At 63.7% G+C, this 16,828-nt stretch overlaps 2 protein-coding genes across 5 annotated transcripts in view; both read right to left on the minus strand.

Moving 5' to 3' along the window:
* IPO13 (importin 13) overlaps positions 1–8,444 on the minus strand; it is a 32,429-nt gene extending 23,985 nt beyond the window's left edge. For 2 of the 3 annotated variants that reach the window (XM_062003227.1, XM_062003229.1), the window contains exon 1: positions 8,195–8,444. In XM_062003227.1, the coding sequence (XP_061859211.1) occupies positions 8,195–8,260 (66 nt within the window). In that variant the 5' untranslated portion in view covers positions 8,261–8,444. The remainder of the gene's footprint in view (positions 1–8,194) is intronic. The other variant, XM_062003228.1, reaches the window with a different exon arrangement.
* A 304-nt stretch (positions 8,445–8,748) lies between these two features.
* Positions 8,749–16,459, minus strand: ARTN (artemin). Of its 2 annotated transcripts, none has more exons than XM_062003231.1 (4): positions 16,152–16,459; positions 10,660–10,730; positions 10,368–10,545; positions 8,749–10,052 (listed from the first exon to the last, which is right to left on the minus strand). In XM_062003231.1, the coding sequence occupies exons 1-4, from the start codon at positions 16,426–16,428 to the stop codon at positions 9,616–9,618; spliced, it is 963 nt and encodes a 320-aa protein (XP_061859215.1). In that variant the 5' UTR covers positions 16,429–16,459; the 3' UTR covers positions 8,749–9,615. The 2 variants fall into 2 exon arrangements, with proteins under 2 accessions (XP_061859215.1, XP_061859216.1); XM_062003232.1 differs by lacking the exon at positions 16,152–16,459 and adding an exon at positions 14,883–15,208.
* Between the last annotated feature and the right edge of the window lie 369 nt (positions 16,460–16,828).

The raw sequence follows: 16,828 nt of genomic DNA on the forward strand, positions 1-16,828 counted from the left end.
ACAGGGATTAATCCCTCCACAGAGTGCCTTTGAAGTATTCCCAAACCCACCCAGTTACAGCTAAGCCAGAAGAGCTGGGGTGTAACCCCACCCCTGTCACCGCCTGACACCGCAGTCCCGGGCTGCTCGCTCCACCTCTTCCTACAGAGAAGGGGAACATCACTTACCTGCTCTGACAGCTGTGCAAAATCTAGGTACTGCTTTGCAGAGCCCAGATCCACATGAGCAGCCTTATGGAGGCTGCCAGGCTTTATTTGCAGAGGAGTATAAAATAGATCTTAAGGTCAACATTAATTAGTTATCCTAAATGGGTGCAACTGGTATTTAGTGACGCCCTTGGATGTGGAGGGGGGACACTAACTGCCCCTTGCCTGAACTCCATCTTCTGGCAGCGAGTTTTCCTGCCTGGATCGAGGCACTTCATTTCAAACCATTGCCTGCACATGCCAGGAGCAAGGAAAGGCAGTGGCATTTGTTAGGCTATCAGGCCCCCGTCACACCCCACCAGCAATTCAGAGGATGATTCCAGCAGCTGCAGAGGACTTTTTTGTGTCCTCACACCAACTCCAGGTCTCAGATATCCTCCTCCTCTCATGTAAAAAGCTCTATGAAATTCTTGTGTGGCTCTTGTATCCAGGAGAGGATTTAAACCCTATTTTTAAGCATGCAGAGCTGGCAGCCTGGAGCACAAGAACAAGCTTCCTAAGCAGGAGTTTGTGCCTCCTGCTGCTTCACAGCACAAGACCAAAGAGAAGGACAAAATGGCAGGAACCTGACAGAGATGGCATTGCCTGGGTCATCATTTGAAAGGCCTCTGTGCCAGACTTTGTGGTGGGGGAAAATAAGGATAACCTCTTGGGAAGAAAGAAAGAGGTTATGAAGTACAGAGAGACAGAGACAGCCAGCCTGGGCTGCACAGGGACAGGCATCTGTCCTACTAAAAGATGGATCCTGACACAGAAAAGGTTAACCCTAGATAGGCAGGACACAGGGAGAGAAAAATCTGTCCTGGCAGAGTGGCCAAGGAAGCCAACAGGCATCTAGCTGAGACCTTGCTCTGTTCCCACTTATCTCAGACTTTTGTCTGGAGCATCACTCAGCTGCTGGGGCAGAGGTAAGCACTATCACCTCCTCCACTCAGGACAACAATCTACCTCACTATGGAGCAGCAGCTGCAGATGTGCTAGAAGCTCAACCACTCCTGGGGGTAGGAAGCTGGCTCCTGCCCCTGCTCTTCTGCTGAGGACTGAGTCATCCTGCAGCACGGCTTGAGCTGGAGCTTCCAACTATCTCCTCCATTACCAGCTCAGTCTCTTATTTGCTCTCATCAGAGCTTGCTGCTTATTTTCTTTTCAAAAGAAATCTGGTTTGAGATTCCCAGCGTTGGTGTCAGCCCACTCTTTCCATCCCCACTTGCTGGGCACCATCACAAGGTGCAAACACCAGCGGTGATCCTCTCTGCCTGCTCCCCAGCCCAGGACTTTTCCCAGCTCCTCCCAGCCTTTCTGTTTACACCCACACACATTAATGGATTTCTTCTATTTTGAATAGTCTTCCTGCTAACATACACTCTGAGGCACAATCTGTACACATTGCCCAGAAGCCTCAACCTGTAATCCAGCACAGGATCTGCAAAGATGGGTCACCCCACGTGTGCTGGGCTGGGGCCTGGGTCTGCCAATGCCTTTGAGCCAGCACACCCTGCTGCTTTCGTGGGATCACCCAACAGAAGGGGGAGGAGTGAGCAACCAGGCAGAGCCCAGCAAAGAGGAGCACTATTGCGGATGCTCCCCTCAACGCTCATGCTGGGGAGACGTCACCACCACTGCATCAGAGGAACAGTGAGCGATGGGGTGGTGAGATCCCTCCCAGGCAGGGTCAGCTTTCCAGTCATGGGACAGCTTTCTGATCACTGTCATCCCAGCACCTCACCCACACTCCTCACACTCCACTCTGCACACGGTGCCCACTGTCACCACTGAGCTCTCGGAGCGGGACCCACTGCCCAGCAACACCAGCCCACAGCCCTCGGGGAAGGGTTCCAGCAGAAGCCCTCAGAGATGTTTGCTGGAGCCTCTGCTGCTCAGCACCTCGGGGAGAGGTGCTGAGGAGTGAGATGATAATGTCTACCAACTACACTGTTATTCAGAGGATGGAAACAAAGCTCACGCTGAAGAGTCACATTGCAAGCTGTTGGACACCAGAAGAATGTTCTGGAAACACATAGCTGCTGGCTTTCATACCCACCTCCCCTGAGCACCCTGCCCAGGGTGGGACTGGCCACGGCAGTTCCTGGACAGAGCACGGCTGTTCCTGCTTGTGTGCAGGACACCAGGTAGAGAGGAAGGCAGCGAGTGCCCCAGGGCTGCCAACAGCACATCCCATCTCTACATGACACAGAGGACCTCCAAGCATGGGCATCAATACTGGGACCATCCCAGCCCAGCTCAAAGCAGCAGATGAAGCCACTGGGAGGAGGCCAGGCTCACGCCCTATCTGCTGAGAGTGTGGGACAGGAGGCTGTGGGGCTACCTGCCTCACAGAAGGGTACCTGAACACTCAGCATGCTCGTGCCCAGCAAGGGAAGGCACTGACTGTTCCCAGCTCAGAGCCACGTACCAGCACCGCTGCTGTTGGACTTTGACACCACCGTGCCAGCCAGCACTCTCAGGCCCATCAGGAAGCGCTGGACATGATGAGGGGAACTCATTAGTGCCAGGAGGGAGAAGCAGAAGGCATGAAATTGGGCAGTGACACCTAACGGGGAGGCTTTGTGCATGCTGATTTGAACGGGTGGCTGACACCAGACCTGCCTCCTCCGCAATTAGACCTGTAACATGAGAGCTGGTAAACAGCCTGGCTGTCAGCTATGCCCTTTGGCCAGGGAAGGAGCTTTCTTCAACATCAGCTATGCTTGGTTGAAAATAATTCAAGCTTGTTATGATGGCTCTTCTCCGCTTTAAAAAGCTGTGGTCAAAGCCTCAGTCAGGCTGTAGCCACTGGAGCAGCAGCTGCCCCTTAAGAGAGCCAGAAGTGAGCTGCATTGGGTTGGGGGAAGGGCAGCTTATCCAAAAACTATGGGTCAGAAGTCCCATGGGGGTAACTGTGGCAGGTGGCAGGGGATCAGTCCAAGGAGACTTACTACCAAGAAAAAGCACCTCATCTCTGGTATCACAAGGGAAAAGGAGCTGCCACAAGCCTGGAATCTCCCAGTCCTCACCCCTTGGAGGTTCTGCAGGGAGCTGTCTCCCTGACTGTCCAGCATAAATACACAAACACAGGGTCCCCAGCAGAGAGGCGTTGTGCCTGTGCCGTTTGTGGGGTGACAAGAAGAGCCCTAGACACATGGCTTTAGTCCCACAGAGAGGAGTGTGCTGCCCACCATTCCCGGTGGGCTCCATGGGGAGATGGGTCCCCAGCAAGGACAGGCCCACTTCAGCATGTGGAGCTGACAGCAAGTACAGCCCCGAGGTCTGCAACCTGACAGGGGAAACAGCAAAACACATCCCTGTTCTGCTGCTTGCCCTGTGCCCACAGCCTCAGCATGCTGAGGGCAACGGTGGCCACGGACCCCAGCAGCCACCAGCCTTCTTCCATCAGAACCCCCAGGATGTGTCTCACTGCCCTTTCTCACTGAAGGCCTGTGCCAGTACAACCATTACCTCAGCTCTGGCCATCACCATGGCCCTGTAAGCAAGGGGAGCACCAGCCCTGCCCCCCGGCACGGCCAGCAGCCTGCTGAAGAGACAAGGATAGCAAATGGATGCAAACTAAAGCTGTGCGTGTGCTGCCAGGCATGCTGCTCCTGCTCAAGGCACCCACACGTTGCCAGCATCTCAAAGAATGGGTTGGGGTGTTTTTTCCCCTGTCTCCTAATGAGGTGCTGCCACTTCAGAGCCCCTCTTTGAGCCCAGATTGCCCACACCGAGCTCTTGGCTGTCTGGAAAGGGCTGCAGCCCAGCAGCCTCAGCATCCCTTCCTCTGCTTTGCTGCCAGCAGCCCTTTGCAGGGAATGACACAGTCTCCAGCAGGAATGGGGCTGTGGGAGACACGTGTGCTCTCAGCAATGGTGGCCAGCAGCCTGCACAAACAAAGGCTGAGTGAGGCCAGAGAGCCCAGGACAAGTTGTGGGGTGACCTAAACAACTTTGCCCATCATCCCGTGTTTCTGCCCATCACTTCAGTAAACAAGTTCAGAAGCGTTTTGAGGGGAATTCCCACCAGTGCCCAGGCACCAAGCCCACTCATTCCTGCTCTGTAAGGCACAGCAGCTGAGACAAGGCTCCAGTGATGACTGCTGAGCCCTGGCAAACACAAGCTGCTGCCCCCTCATCCCATCACCACCACACCACACGAAGGAGGAAAGCGGTCAGTCAAGGTTGGCTTTGGGTGGAATCTACTTCTGCAGTGAAGATCTGCTTAAATACTAAACAAGGTGACTCCTTGCTTCCCTAAATTTTGCAAGAACATGCCCTGCAGAGGCCCCTAACTTGCCATCCCTGCCATGGCTGCCACATCTCGTGTACGTGGGCTGCCTCTAAGGAAGAGGTGGTCAAGCTGCTACCATCAGTAAACCAGACAGGGGACACCATTCCCCCACCCTGAGGTGTCCATAATTCCCTTGATCAGGTTCCTGAAGACAGGCAATAACCTTTTCCTGAAGCAAGCAGATGCAGTTGGGTTTCTCCTGCCCATCCTCCCGAGTGGAAGGCAGCCCCGGCAGCTGCCACATCCTTGAGGCTCAGCATCTCGGAGGAGCAGTGATCAAAGCCACCCCTCTCCCATCACAGCAGGCTCCGGATGTCAGCTCCATGACACTCCGCCTACCCATCCTGCCAGAGAGCCTCTGTGCATTCATCAGGCATCTCCAGAGAGGCACAAGGCAATCTGGAAGGCCCAGAGATGCCAGACCGCTAATGTGCTAGGGAAAAAGACGTCAGTGAATATTACAAACACCCCAAAGGATGAGAGGCAGCCCAAGGGAGGAAGGACCTGGAAGGAATCAGACCAAAAAACGAGGGCAAGAGCAGGTACCTGGGAAATGCATAGAGGAATGGCTCTGCTTTCTTCCTTACTCCAAAAAGAGGGATGCTGCTGGGGCGGATCCAGCTGCACTGAAAGCAGGTAATGAAGCTCTCGTATTCCCCTTCTCCCGTCCAACACCAGGGTGTTTTAGGTGCTGCCACCCCTGACTTAGGGGACACCAAGGATGCAAGGCACAAGCCCTGCTTGTGCACTGCTCCTCCAAGATGGACACAGAGGGAACTAAACATCTGCAATCCACCTTCATCACAGCAGGGTCCGTACTGCAGGCAGCAGGAGCATCACCTTCCCCTGGCAGCATCACCAGGCTGGCAGTCACGCTGGGGACAGCCCCTGGGCACACAGAAGGGCATGCAGGTCATGAACCAGATCGCACCATTTATGCACGGGGTGGCCGAGTATCCTGGCAGCCTGAAGCCCTGGGCTTGCCCAGCCCTCCCTTCTCTGTGAGCCCTCCAGGCACAGCAGCAGAGGTGGGGGAAGCAGAGCCAGCCTGGGGCTGCCAGACACTCAGCAGGTCCACACAGCTTGGCCACGCCAGCATGGCAGCCTGTTCTAGCTGTGCCAAAGCCAGAGCAGCATCTAGGTCAGGCTCTGATGCAAAACACAAAGCAGCTGAGCAGCCCTCAGCTGGGACTGGGGAATGTTGACACGGTAACTGTACCACAGTGGCTCAGCCCCAGCGTGGCCCTGCTCCCTGCCCTGTGTCATGAGAGAACTTCTCATGGCAAAACAAGAGCAAAAAATACAGGAAACAACTTTCAGATGGCTCCTGAAGTGCAGCACCTGAACCTGACATCTCCTCAGGCACAGAGGTTGGGTCCTCAGACCTGCCTGCTGGCAAAGGGCAGCGTGGGACCAACCTACAGCATCCACGCTCTCTCGTCTCCCCACAACCACTGGCCACAGCTGGAGCTATCTAACTGTCTGTCTCTGGCACAGGTCATGCTGGATAAACATGACAATGATCCTCTTCAGATACAAGGGTACCCAGAGCCCTGCAGAACTGGGCAGGGGGATTATTTGCCCAGTCCACCACATAATAAACAACAGCAAGGGTACAGAAGGGTCTTCCAAGGACGCGAATCCTCTCTATGGAAACCATCAGAAAAGCATGATGGGCATGGTCTCGCCAGAGACTTCCCTGGCTGATGACTTCCACTGCAGGTGACCTGGAGAGGCTTTGAACCTCTCACTTAAGCCATAAGTGGCTCCTTACCAACGTTCCTAACCCCAGCACTTATCACTAACTGACTCAGAGTGAAGTCAGACCTCAACTTTAATCAGTATTCTGTGTTACTAATATAAGAATGCATAAAACCTGGCAAGCTGAAGAGCCTGGGCCAGTAGAAGCATCATTTATCTGCCAGCATCACCTCTGACAAAGCAGCTCTCCCACCTGCTTCCCACCAGCACAGCCCCCAGCAAAGCCCACCTTTCCTTCACTCTGTACCAGGAACACCCCACAGCCCTCCCTTGTAAAGACAGACAGACACAGGAGGGCTCCGAGCTGCTGAACCTCTGACTTTTTTTCTGATCCCACCTCACATTTCTTCCCCTGGGCTGGGACTGTGCTGCTGCACCCAGGCAGCAGCTCAGAGCCCTGCCACGGGCCCACAGCCGCACCTTCAGAGGACACCACCGAGGCGGCAGAGCCTGCGGAGAGCGGGAGAAGCTGGGCAGGCTGGGGGAGGGGAGCCCAAGCATCCTAGAGGGCATCTCTTCCCTCCTCCCAGGCAGCAGCAGCAGACTCAATCCGTAGCTGCATGGTGAGGCGAGCTGCCTCTCGGCACAGCCCCACCTCGCCCCGGCTGCCCCCCGCCCTGGCACTGCCCACCCTCCCCGGGCAAGTGTGCGCTTCATTGTTGGCGCAAACAAAGGAGCGGTTTGTGTCTGCAGAAGAGAAAGGAAGTCGGAGGCAAAATCATCCGTCAGCCCTGGGTAGATGCAGATTAAGCTGCAGAAGGTTGCATTAATGTAGCATTTCCCAAGCATCGGTTAATCCCCCCGGCCATGCTCTGGTTCTGTCTCCCTGGCAGAGGGGGGCTGCTTCACCTGCAGCTGCAAAGGACACCAGCACCCACTTACAAACCCGATGCTCCTGAGCCCACAGCTCCCACCGGGCCGGGCAAGCTGCTGGGGAGGGATGGGTGCAGAATGCAAGCCGTGTGCCCACCAGCACGCCCGTGGGCATCGCTTTGGCAAGGAGCTCAGTCTATTATTATAAAGGAAAAATGAGGACACTGGGATTCCCACTAGCTGTCTGGGGACAGAGCTAAGGATCGACAGGCTGTCAGTCTCGGAGCAGATGTCTGGCTACAGGGTGAGTGGAAGGGAGAAGTGCTCACTTGCTGTTTGCCCTTCAGGGATGCATCCTCTGCTGCCCTGCCCCCATCACCTGCAAGACAGCCCGAGGGAAAGTCTCTCTGCGCAGCTGGTTCCCCAGGGGGCTGGCTGGAGTGCCCTGCTTGGTCTCCATGATGAATCCCTGGTCACTCGGGGACTGCTCGGGGCTCTTCCCAGCAGCAGCCTGATGCTGGCAGGCCTCGATTTGCTGTGGCCATTCCCCGAACCCCGGGTTTTGACAATCGCGACCTTTCCCTTCTTGCCTTAGGAGGACCTCGAGCATCAGTAGGAGCAAGGGTGCTGGATTCCGGGTTTAGAAAGGCATCATCACGGGGCCATCCGCCCTCTAAAGGCTTTTCCCAGTCGTAATTCGCAACAGTTTCCAGCACCTGGCGAGAGTTCCTGCCCTGCCCTACGAGGACTTCACACTTGCTGGTCCAGCAGCCAGGACCGGACCCGCGGGCGCTCCCTGCCCGTCGCTGCAGCACGGAGACCCAGAGGACGCCCGTCGGAGACACAACTCCTCCCTTCTGCTCCCATTTCTGCCACATCATTTTCCCTCCCCGGGCTGCTCGGGGAGCCGCCGGCTCCAGCTCCCACGCCGCGCCCCGGACCCCCAGCTGCGGGCAGGACAGCGGGGATGCCGCCCCGCACGCCGACGCCCCCCGGGCCCGGCACCGTCAAGCAGGTGCCCCCCGCCCCCCTCCCCGAGCCTCAGCGCCCCCGCGGCAGCATCAGCATCCCGCCTCCCCCCGCCCCGCCACCGTCCGCGAGTGGGCTGCGTGGGCTGCGGGCGGCCCGCTCACCTTCTCCACGTTCTCCACGGTGAAGTCGAGGCCCTGCGGCGGCGGCGCCTCCGCCCTCCGCTCCATGGCTGCGGCGGAGCTCAGGAGGCGGCGGCGGGCGGGCGACAGCGGCGGCGCACGGGCAGCCGCATCGCGCCGGGACCCGCCTCCCGCCCCGACGAGGAGGCGGCACCACCACCGGGGCGGCGCGGGGCGGCGCGGAGCGGCGCTCGCACCGGGAAGCGCCCGGAGAACGCGCCGCGCAGCAACACCGCCCGGCCCCGCTCAGCGCGGCTCGGCTCGGCTCGGCACGGCTCAGCTCGGCTCCGGCCCCGCCTCGCCCCGCGCTCCCGCAGGCGCGGCCGGGCAGCCCGGGCCCTGCCGCGCCGCACGCCGGGAGCCGTAGTCCCGTGCCCCGCGCGTCCCCTGCTGGCGGTGCCGGCAGCAGCCCCGCGCAGCCCCGCACAGCCCCGCGTCCCCGCCCCCAGCGCGCCCGGCACCCGCTGCCCCGCGCCCCGTCACGGGCACACGCAAGAGTTGGACACGCAGCCCATCGCTTTATTGCTACAGGAAAAGGCGACTGTACAAAAATAGAGTTTATCCCTCAAATTTTACAAATCATAGAAAAAAAGTGAGGATGCGGGCACAGGGAGGGCCGGGGCCAGGGCGCTGCCCAGGGCTTCACAGCAGCGCTGGGGTTAAATCACACCTGGCCCCGCGGGGCCCAAAGTCATAAATAGGAGCTGCCACTCAGGAACAATAAATAAATAATTTAGAGTAATAAATAGTTTAGTGCCGCAGCACCGCGGGGGCAGCGGCGGATCCTGCCACTCCCTGGGAGCTGGGCAGGGGTCCCACTGGATGCCTGAGCCCCACTGCCCTGCAGAGCACCAGGGGCTGCTGCCGGGCTGGGTGCAGCTCCACGCTGCTGCGCTTGGGGCCCGCTGCACCCCTGTGCTCAGAGACACCCACTCCCCGCAGGGCAGCTCCGGCCACTGCCAGCCCCAGGGTGCCCAAAGGGACAGGGAGGTTTTTGCCCCCTTTCCGTCCTCCTCTGAAGCTCGGGCGATGCTTGGCCCCAGCTGCCCTAAAGCAGTCCGGGCAGGGTGCAGGCGAGCCGGGCGCTGCTGGTGCCTGCGGGGCTGGCAGACCCCTGTGAGCAGCAGGGATGCTCTGTACCCCTTCCAGCTCTGCTCCCAGGGCTGAGCCAGCATGTACCTGGACGGGGAGCTGCTGGCACCGGCTGCTTGGCACTGAGCGGGAGGGGGCTCGGCTGCCCGTTCCTCCGTCATGGCTCCGTCTCGCCTTGGTCCCCATGGCCACGTGCAACTGGGAGCACTGGCCTCTGCCAGACACTTCTGCTGAGCACCGGTGCCACTGCGTGTGGCAAGCCGAGGCCTGCCAGCCTGCGTCGAGCTGGGGCCGAGCCGGCAGCCCCCTCCTCAGCCGATGCAGCTGCACTCGGCTGCCGAGAGCTTCTCCACAGTCTGCCACGTGTTCTGCACATCCATGAAGGAGACGGCCTCGTAGCGGGTGGGCCGGCAGCAGGGGTGGCTGAGGACCCGCTCCTGCGGCCCTGGCGTGATGAGCTGCTGCCGCAGCAGGCTGCCCAGCGTCAGGTCGTAGTTGCTGCGTGCCCGGTGGCAGGACCCGCTGCAGTACTTGAAGAGCACGATCTCGTCCGAGTTGAAGCCCAGGCCCAGGTCACGCACCTTCACCATCAGGTTGCGGATGTGGCAGTTGCGCCCGCGGTTCCCCCGCGACGGCTTCCGTGGCCCCTTTTTGCCTTTGCTGGTGGCCGGTGGTGAGCGCTCGGCACGCAGCAGCAGGTCCTCCGCCAGCTCCACGGCTCCCAGGCCACCCACTGTCGCGTTGTCCCCTGAACATAGAAGCAATGGCACCATCAGACCCCATTCTGCACCCACCACCTTCCTGGGGCCTGCCCAGCCTGCCCGTCACCCGTCATGACCTGAACCTTGCTGGGTGCCCCATCAAGCATCTCCTCCCCGCCAGGTCTCCGCCACCACCCCTAGCCTGAAGCACAAGGCTCCCTGTGTTAGCCTCCCCCAGCCCAGCCCTGATCCGCAGCAGCAGCTCTGCACGGGCTGAGGCTCCCTGCAATGGCTCCCAACCTGCCCCTGCCCCATGCTTGAGGCTCCCATGCCCAGGCTGGGGGTCCTGCCGCGACACGCACCGTATGGCTGGCTCCAGGCGGCGGCCGGCGGTGCCTCCACAGCCAGGCTGGCCGTGGCCATGCCCCGTGGCGTGGGACCCGCGTCCAGCGTCTCATTGCAGTGTGGCGTCCGCAGGGTGCCTGCGGCCAGCCCGGCCAGCAGTGAGAGGATGGCGAGGAGCCCCCACAGCGTCCCCTCCTGCGACAAAGCACAGTACAGTGGGGTGAGCCCCAACCAGGGTTCCCACACCAGGGACCATGAGCTGGGGATGGGGACGGGTGGTTTTGGCCACTCAGCCGGGCTTGGGCTCACCTTGGGCTGCAGGTGTGTGGTGGATCCTGCAGGTCTCGGATCTGGTGGCCCCGCTCGCTGCTCCATGCTGGCTGCAAGTGCAGAGGGGTAGGTCAGTGCTCACACAGAGGGGATGGGGTGGGCATGGAGCTGGACAGCTGGGAGCTGGCATACCTCTCCCCTGCCCCTGCCAAGCACGCCATCCTGTCCCTCGTACGCCAGCACCCCGCGATACCTCCTAGCCCGTGCATGATCTTGTCCGGTCTCCTCCCTCAGGAGGAGACACCCTCACCACACCTCAGGCACCCTCACCACCCTGCACACCCCTTCCCTGAGATTTGGCAGCTGGGGCAGCCCAGTCTTTACTCAGCACCTCTTCTCAGGGGGCTGCAGCTGCCTACATGCACGAGCAGCCCAGGATGCCAGGCTGGGCCTGAGGCAGTGGCTGGGGCTGGGAGCGCAGGGAAGGGGGGGCCTTTCCCATGGCCCTTCCCTGGGAATGTTTTTCTTGCTTGTGGTGGGAGCCTGACCTTGGAAACTCCAAATCCATTACTGCATGGTCCTTGGGTGCAACCACCCTCCCAGCCCCACACTGGCTCCCCAGCCTGCTGCCTGCACCAAGATGGGACACACAGCCCCAGAGCAGCCCAGGCAAAGTGGGGCCACAAAGGGCAAGATGGGCAAGCAGGTCCCATGGGGATACAGCGGGGTGCAGGGCACCGTGCTGGGCTCGCTGAAGTAATTCACCCCAGTTCCACTGCCTGGCATTCACTGCCCTGACAGACACAGGGGAATTCAGTCCCTGCCACGCACGGTCCCAACAGAACAGCAAGCAGGGGAGCCATGTCCCTCTGGAGGTGTAGGGGCAAGTCCCAGTCCACAGCCACATTGTACTTCTTCCCCCAGCTCCCCCAGGGTGCCAGGAGGACCCTACGCCCCAGCATCCCAAGCCAAGATGCTCCAGAGGAGCAAGAGGCTCCCAAGGGGTTTGAACTCTCCTTGGCCTGTCTGTTACATCCCCCGTCTCAGGACAGGACTATCTCCTTGGAGCTCGGTGGCATCATGCCGTGAGGAGTTCCCTCGTCCCCTCCATGGCTTTGCCCTGGTGCTTCCATAGGAAAGCTGTGACAGTACACGCTGAGAAGAGCACTCCAGGCCAGAAAATGAGGGGGCATCACTGAGACAAGGAGACATATCAGTTTCCCTAGCCCCCCCCCCCCGTATCCCAGGGAATAGTCTCCAAGTCCCAGGTGCCACAGCTGATGCTACCATGCACTGGCCACACCGTGCTAAGGGTCTGTGCTGGGCAGTGCCCGGCCCATGTGCCTCTTCCGGGGGCCGTGCCCCAGGCAGGATGCGGCTCTGGTGCAGGCACGGCTGGCACCGGCCCCCCCTGCCCCTGCAGCCGCCGCAGCCTGGCCAAGCACAGCCCACACAGCACGTCGTTCCCGTGGCGGCCTGTGGCCCCACGCCAGCCGCTGCCGCCAGGTCATGGTTTTCCCAGGCCGGCACCCCCGACGGGGCCAGGCGAGGGTCCCCGCGCCCCGCTGGGAAGCGACGGTCTCCTCGCCGGTCCCCGCTCCCGCGGCCCTTCGGCCCCAGCATCCCGGCGGGCCGGGCCGGGCCGGGAGGGAGGAAGGGAGCAGCCGGTTGCAGTTCAGGCTTCTCCCGTCCGGCGGCAGCACGGCCCCGGGCTCCGGGGTGGGAGCGCTGCAGACGGGGCGCCGGGCGAGGGCAGCCTCCCTCCGTTCCCGGGAGCCCCGGAGCCGGGACTACGGACGTGCCCTGCTACTGACTCTGCAGCCGCGGAGCCCCGTGCCCCGGGGCAGCTTCCCGAGCGCGCAGCACCGCAGCCCGCGCTGGCACCGGCAGCTCCGCTCAGTCCCTGCATTCCCCCATCGCAGGAGGGGCTAAGCCAAGCTCCTGGGCGCTCCGTGGGGCTCACAGACCTGCAGCCCCCACGGCAGACCTCCTCCAGCTCCTGCGTGGAGGGGGATCTGGCTGGGGTCTGCCCCTGCCACGGCTGCACCATTAACAGGCACAGGACCCTTTTCTAGGGTCAGGATCAGGCCCGTCCATGTGAGGACCTGCCTGACTCCACGCCGCACGTGTCCCCCACATTGGAGGCCGAGCAGGAGCGTCCTGGGGTAGTCCGTGTGCGGGTCACCCCACGTGCACTCGTGCAGAGCCCCGGTGAGATCCCCACTGCCCGTGCTATGCACAGGGCACTGCGGAGCGAATGCGCCCTGGGCTGCACCATCCCAGAAGCCTCTCATGAAGTGCATCCATGCAGGGCCAGGGGTCGCCTCAGGCCCCTGGTGAGAGTCCGCGCTTGTGGCGCGGCCGCTTTTGGAAGGGGGCTATGCTGGGGCCTCGCTCGCCACTGCTCTCCAGGAGCCCTTCCCGGCAGTCGGAGGTCCCCCTGCACGGGGATGCCCTGAGACCCCCGCGGGCGCCAAGGGGCACCACTGAGGCCGGTGTGGGTGGCCCAGTGTCTCACCGCGCTGCCCCTGGCAGGAGGAGTGACCGGGGGTCTGAAACCAGCCCCACGTGTGACGCCGCGCTGGCACCCGACACGCAGAGCCGTGGGAGGCCCGAGTCGGACACGTGGGGCACACGGGCGAGACCAAACTCGGCCCCAGTCCGGGGCAAGCCGAGCCAGAGGCCGCCGGGCAGTGCCAGCTTGGGCACCCCCGCCCCGGGGCTCCCGCCGCGCACCGCCCGCGCCGCCGGGACGCAGACCTGCCCGACGTGCCCAAAGGGCCGGGGCGGGAGCCCAGGGAAGAGGCGGGTGAGACCGGCCCCGTGTCCCCCGGCACCCGCAGCGGAGTCCCGCCTCTCCCCTCCCGCGCAGGGAACCCCGGTCCCCGCCGCGGCCCCGAGCGCACCCCGTCGCCGCGCCGGGCTCGGCAGCACGGGAACCGTCCGGCGGGGACCTGCCCGGGGGCGGCCTGAGCCCCCTCACCGCCCTGCGGGTATTGCCGGGGGGTGGGTGGCGAAGCGGCTCCCCCATGTTCTCTCCCGCAGCCCCGGTACGAGCCGCCGCCGTGGCCCGGCGCCGCCGGCAGGCTGGGGCGGACGCTGTCGCCCGCCGCCCCGGCCCGCACTCACCGTGCCCGCGGCCGGGACCATCCCCCGGGCCGCCGCCGCCCCGCATCGCCTCCGCTCCCCGCCGCCCCCCGCCGCCCGCCGCCCGCCGCCGCCGCGCCGGGGCGGGGCGCGGGCGGGGGCCGGCGCTGCCCCACCGGCACCGGCTCCCGCCGCTGCTCCCGGTGCCGCTGTCGCAGCACCTCGGGTTGCGGGTCCCGGTCCCGCTGCGCCTCGGGATGCGGCGCGGTGCCGGCGGCGGCGGGCGAGCGCGCAGTGCGGGGCAGCGCCGGCTCCATCCCGCTCTCGGCCGCTGCCGCCGGTGTCAAATTCCAGCCGTCGTCACCTGACCGGCGGGGCGGGCACCGGCACCGGGACCCCGACCCGCACCGGCACCAGGATCCCGACCGGCACCCCGACCCGCACCGCAGCGGCCACCAGGACTCCGACCGTCCCGGGACCAGGACGGCCCCGAGACCCCGCCATCAGCCCGAGCCGCGGCCCAACCCGCACCAGCAGCGGCTCCGCGCCGAGCGCCGCGCCGCCGCCGAGCTCCCAGGGAGGCTCGCACCCCGCCAGGAACGGCACTGAGACTCCCGAAGGAACACCACCGCTGCCACTACCACCTGCCCGCCGGCCGAGCCCCCGGCCGGCCGACAGCTCTCGGCACCGCCGGGGAGGCGGGACGGACGGACGGTCCTGAGCGGTGCTCCCTGCCCGACAGCCCGGTCACGGCGCTGGCGGGGCGGACACACAGACACTCCCGGAGGGCTCCGGCAGCAGAGCCCCACGGGGACCGACTCCACGCCCGGCTTCGGGGGGTAGGGGGGAGAAGGAGAGCCCCACGGAGCCCCCTTGCACGCAGCGGACCACCCGGGCCCGTGGGAGACTCGACGGGGCTGGCTCGGGGGGCGGGTGGGCAGGGCGGGGGGCTCTCCGGGCAGCGCCCGGGCCGCGGCGGGGCCGGCCGGCGTCCCACGCACCCTGAGGCACCGCGGGCCACCGGTATGCCTGCCGTTCACGTCCTGCCTCGCCGGAGGAGGAGTCCGGACCTCCCTGCCCTGCCTCCCAGCCCGCCCGCGCCCCGCGGCCACGGCCCACGGGCACCCCGCGGCCAGGTCCACCCCGGCGAGGCCACCCGCCGCCGGGCTCCTTACCTCTGCCGTCTCCCTGCCTCCCTCCGCCGGGGCCGTCGCAGGCCCCGGGGACATGGGGGCCGGCTGGCGAGCCGAGCCGAGCCCGTGCGAGTCCTTACGTCACCGCCCAGGGCCCTCCACGTCCATCCCGGGGCTCTCAAGTGCTCCTTGCAAACGTGCCAAATCCCAGGGCCGCCTCCGCTCGGCCCCGCTTCACACGTGCTCCCCTGGCCGGAGCCGGGGCACAGCCCGGGCCGGGCAAGACCCCCCCTCCCCCGGGGCCAGCCCTCATGGCCCGCCGGCCCCCCGGGCGCTGCCCGCGGCGGGGTCCGGAGGCGTGCGGCCGGGTTGCGCTCCCCGGGATGCCGCCGGCCCTGTCATCCGCCCCGGCAGCGATCCACCGCCGCGGCGCAACCTCCCCGGCTTTATATAACTCCCCGCCTGGAGCGGGGCCAGCGGCTCAGCGGCCGGCCGTGCCGCGGCTGCATGCAAGCCCCGGGTCGCCCACGGGGTCTGGCCCCGGCGCTCGGGCCCCCCGCGCGGCGTGAGGCGCTTCCCGGAGCCGCGGCAGCGCGGCCCCCGCGGTCCCGCTGTATCACCGCGGCGGGGAGAGCCGGGCGCCGTGTGCCAGCCGCCGGCGGGGCCGGCCGCCTCGGCTCGTCTCATCCCGTCTCGTCGGATTATCCAGCGCGGGGATGACAACTCCCGTGTCCCTCCTGTGGCATCACCTGCCAGGGAATGTGCTGGCACAGGCTAAGCCGTCCCTGCCACCCTAACAAGGGACAGAGGAGGTGGCGCGCAGCCAGAGCTGCTACCCCTGCTCTGAGGGGGGTCCAAGCCAGTGGCCATGGTGGGTGGCTTCACAACTGCTGGTGGGATTGTGTGGGAGGGTGGACTCTGCGCTGCCCCGTGGCCATGGCCTGCAGCTGCTCCCATCAGCAGCTGGCAGAGGTGATGCCCTGGATGCCTTGGCCCAGCAGAGGTTTGGAGGCCTAGGAGCATCCCTGGAGTGGGGAATCAGCCAGAGGCAGAGAATGGGGGGTGGGGAACGATGCTTTGCAGAGGGGCTACCTGCTTGGAAAGTTTCCGTGTGAGTGGCATGTCCTGCTCCAGGTTGCCTGGCAGTCTCCATGGGGCTGGAACTGGCTACAGCCCTGCCCATGCAGAGGGAGTTGCCCAGGAGGGGCTGCCAAAAGAGGGGAGAGCTACCTCCCCCATGGGCAGCCCTCAGGGCTTGGAGGCAGCCCCAAGTGCTGGCTCACCCCAGGGATCACCCCATCCGCTACCCACCTTCCCTGCAGGTCAGGCTGGTCTTCATGTGCCCAGGAGCTGCGTGGGTGGGATGCTGGTGTGGGCAGGCACAAGGGGGATATCCAGAGCACCCCATACAGGTGGGCCCGTGGTGTTTCCAGTCCTGTGAAAGGGGTGTCAGTTGTGCGAAGCTGTGCAAAGCCTGGTCTCTGCCCTCTTCCAGCTGTGCTCCCTTCATGGCTGCCACCCCAGGCACCCTGGCTCTCTCCTCTGCCCCTGGCCCTTGACTGGAGAGACATGACCCCACCGGTGCCATCGGCCTCACTGATGTCCTGCCAGTGGCACGTCCTCCCTGTCCTCCCCAAGATGACGGTGGCAGGAGGTGGCATGTCCCAACACTGTGCCTGAATCCGGGCACTGCTCTCTCCCCTTGGGCTCCCATGAGTATGGGCTCTGCCCTGGGGAGTGCTGAGCTTGGGCTGGGCTCCCCGGGCTGCAGGGCAGCGTCTCCTGACATACAGATGGGTGACCTGCTTCCTGAGTCAGCTGGCAGTGGCTGGCTCAGTGCCTCTCATGCACCACGTGTGTTGGCCTCTACTCTGCACCCCCAGGGCTGGGGTGTCCCCATGTCCCTTGGCTGGTCAGGAATGAGCCCCATGGGATCAGGGCCATTGGTCCCTGAAGGTGCCAGCCTTGCCTGAAGCAGGACGGGGATG

The sequence above is a fragment of the Colius striatus genome, chromosome 10, assembly GCF_028858725.1.
Source record: "Colius striatus isolate bColStr4 chromosome 10, bColStr4.1.hap1, whole genome shotgun sequence".
In the NCBI taxonomy this organism is placed as follows: Eukaryota; Metazoa; Chordata; class Aves; order Coliiformes; family Coliidae; genus Colius; species Colius striatus.

Bases quoted from the DNA above. Each gene is read 5' to 3' on its own strand.
- ARTN (XM_062003231.1), bottom strand. From the start codon at position 16,428: ATGGCACCGGTGGGGTCATGTCTCTCCAGTCAAGGGCCAGGGGCAGAG. The intron at 10,731-16,151 runs GTGGGTAGCGGA...CTGCACTTGCAG, and splicing joins CAGCCTGACCTGCAGGGAAG to CCAGCATGGAGCAGCGAGCG. The intron at 10,546-10,659 runs GTGAGCCCAAGC...GCTTTGTCGCAG, and splicing joins CCACACACCTGCAGCCCAAG to GAGGGGACGCTGTGGGGGCT.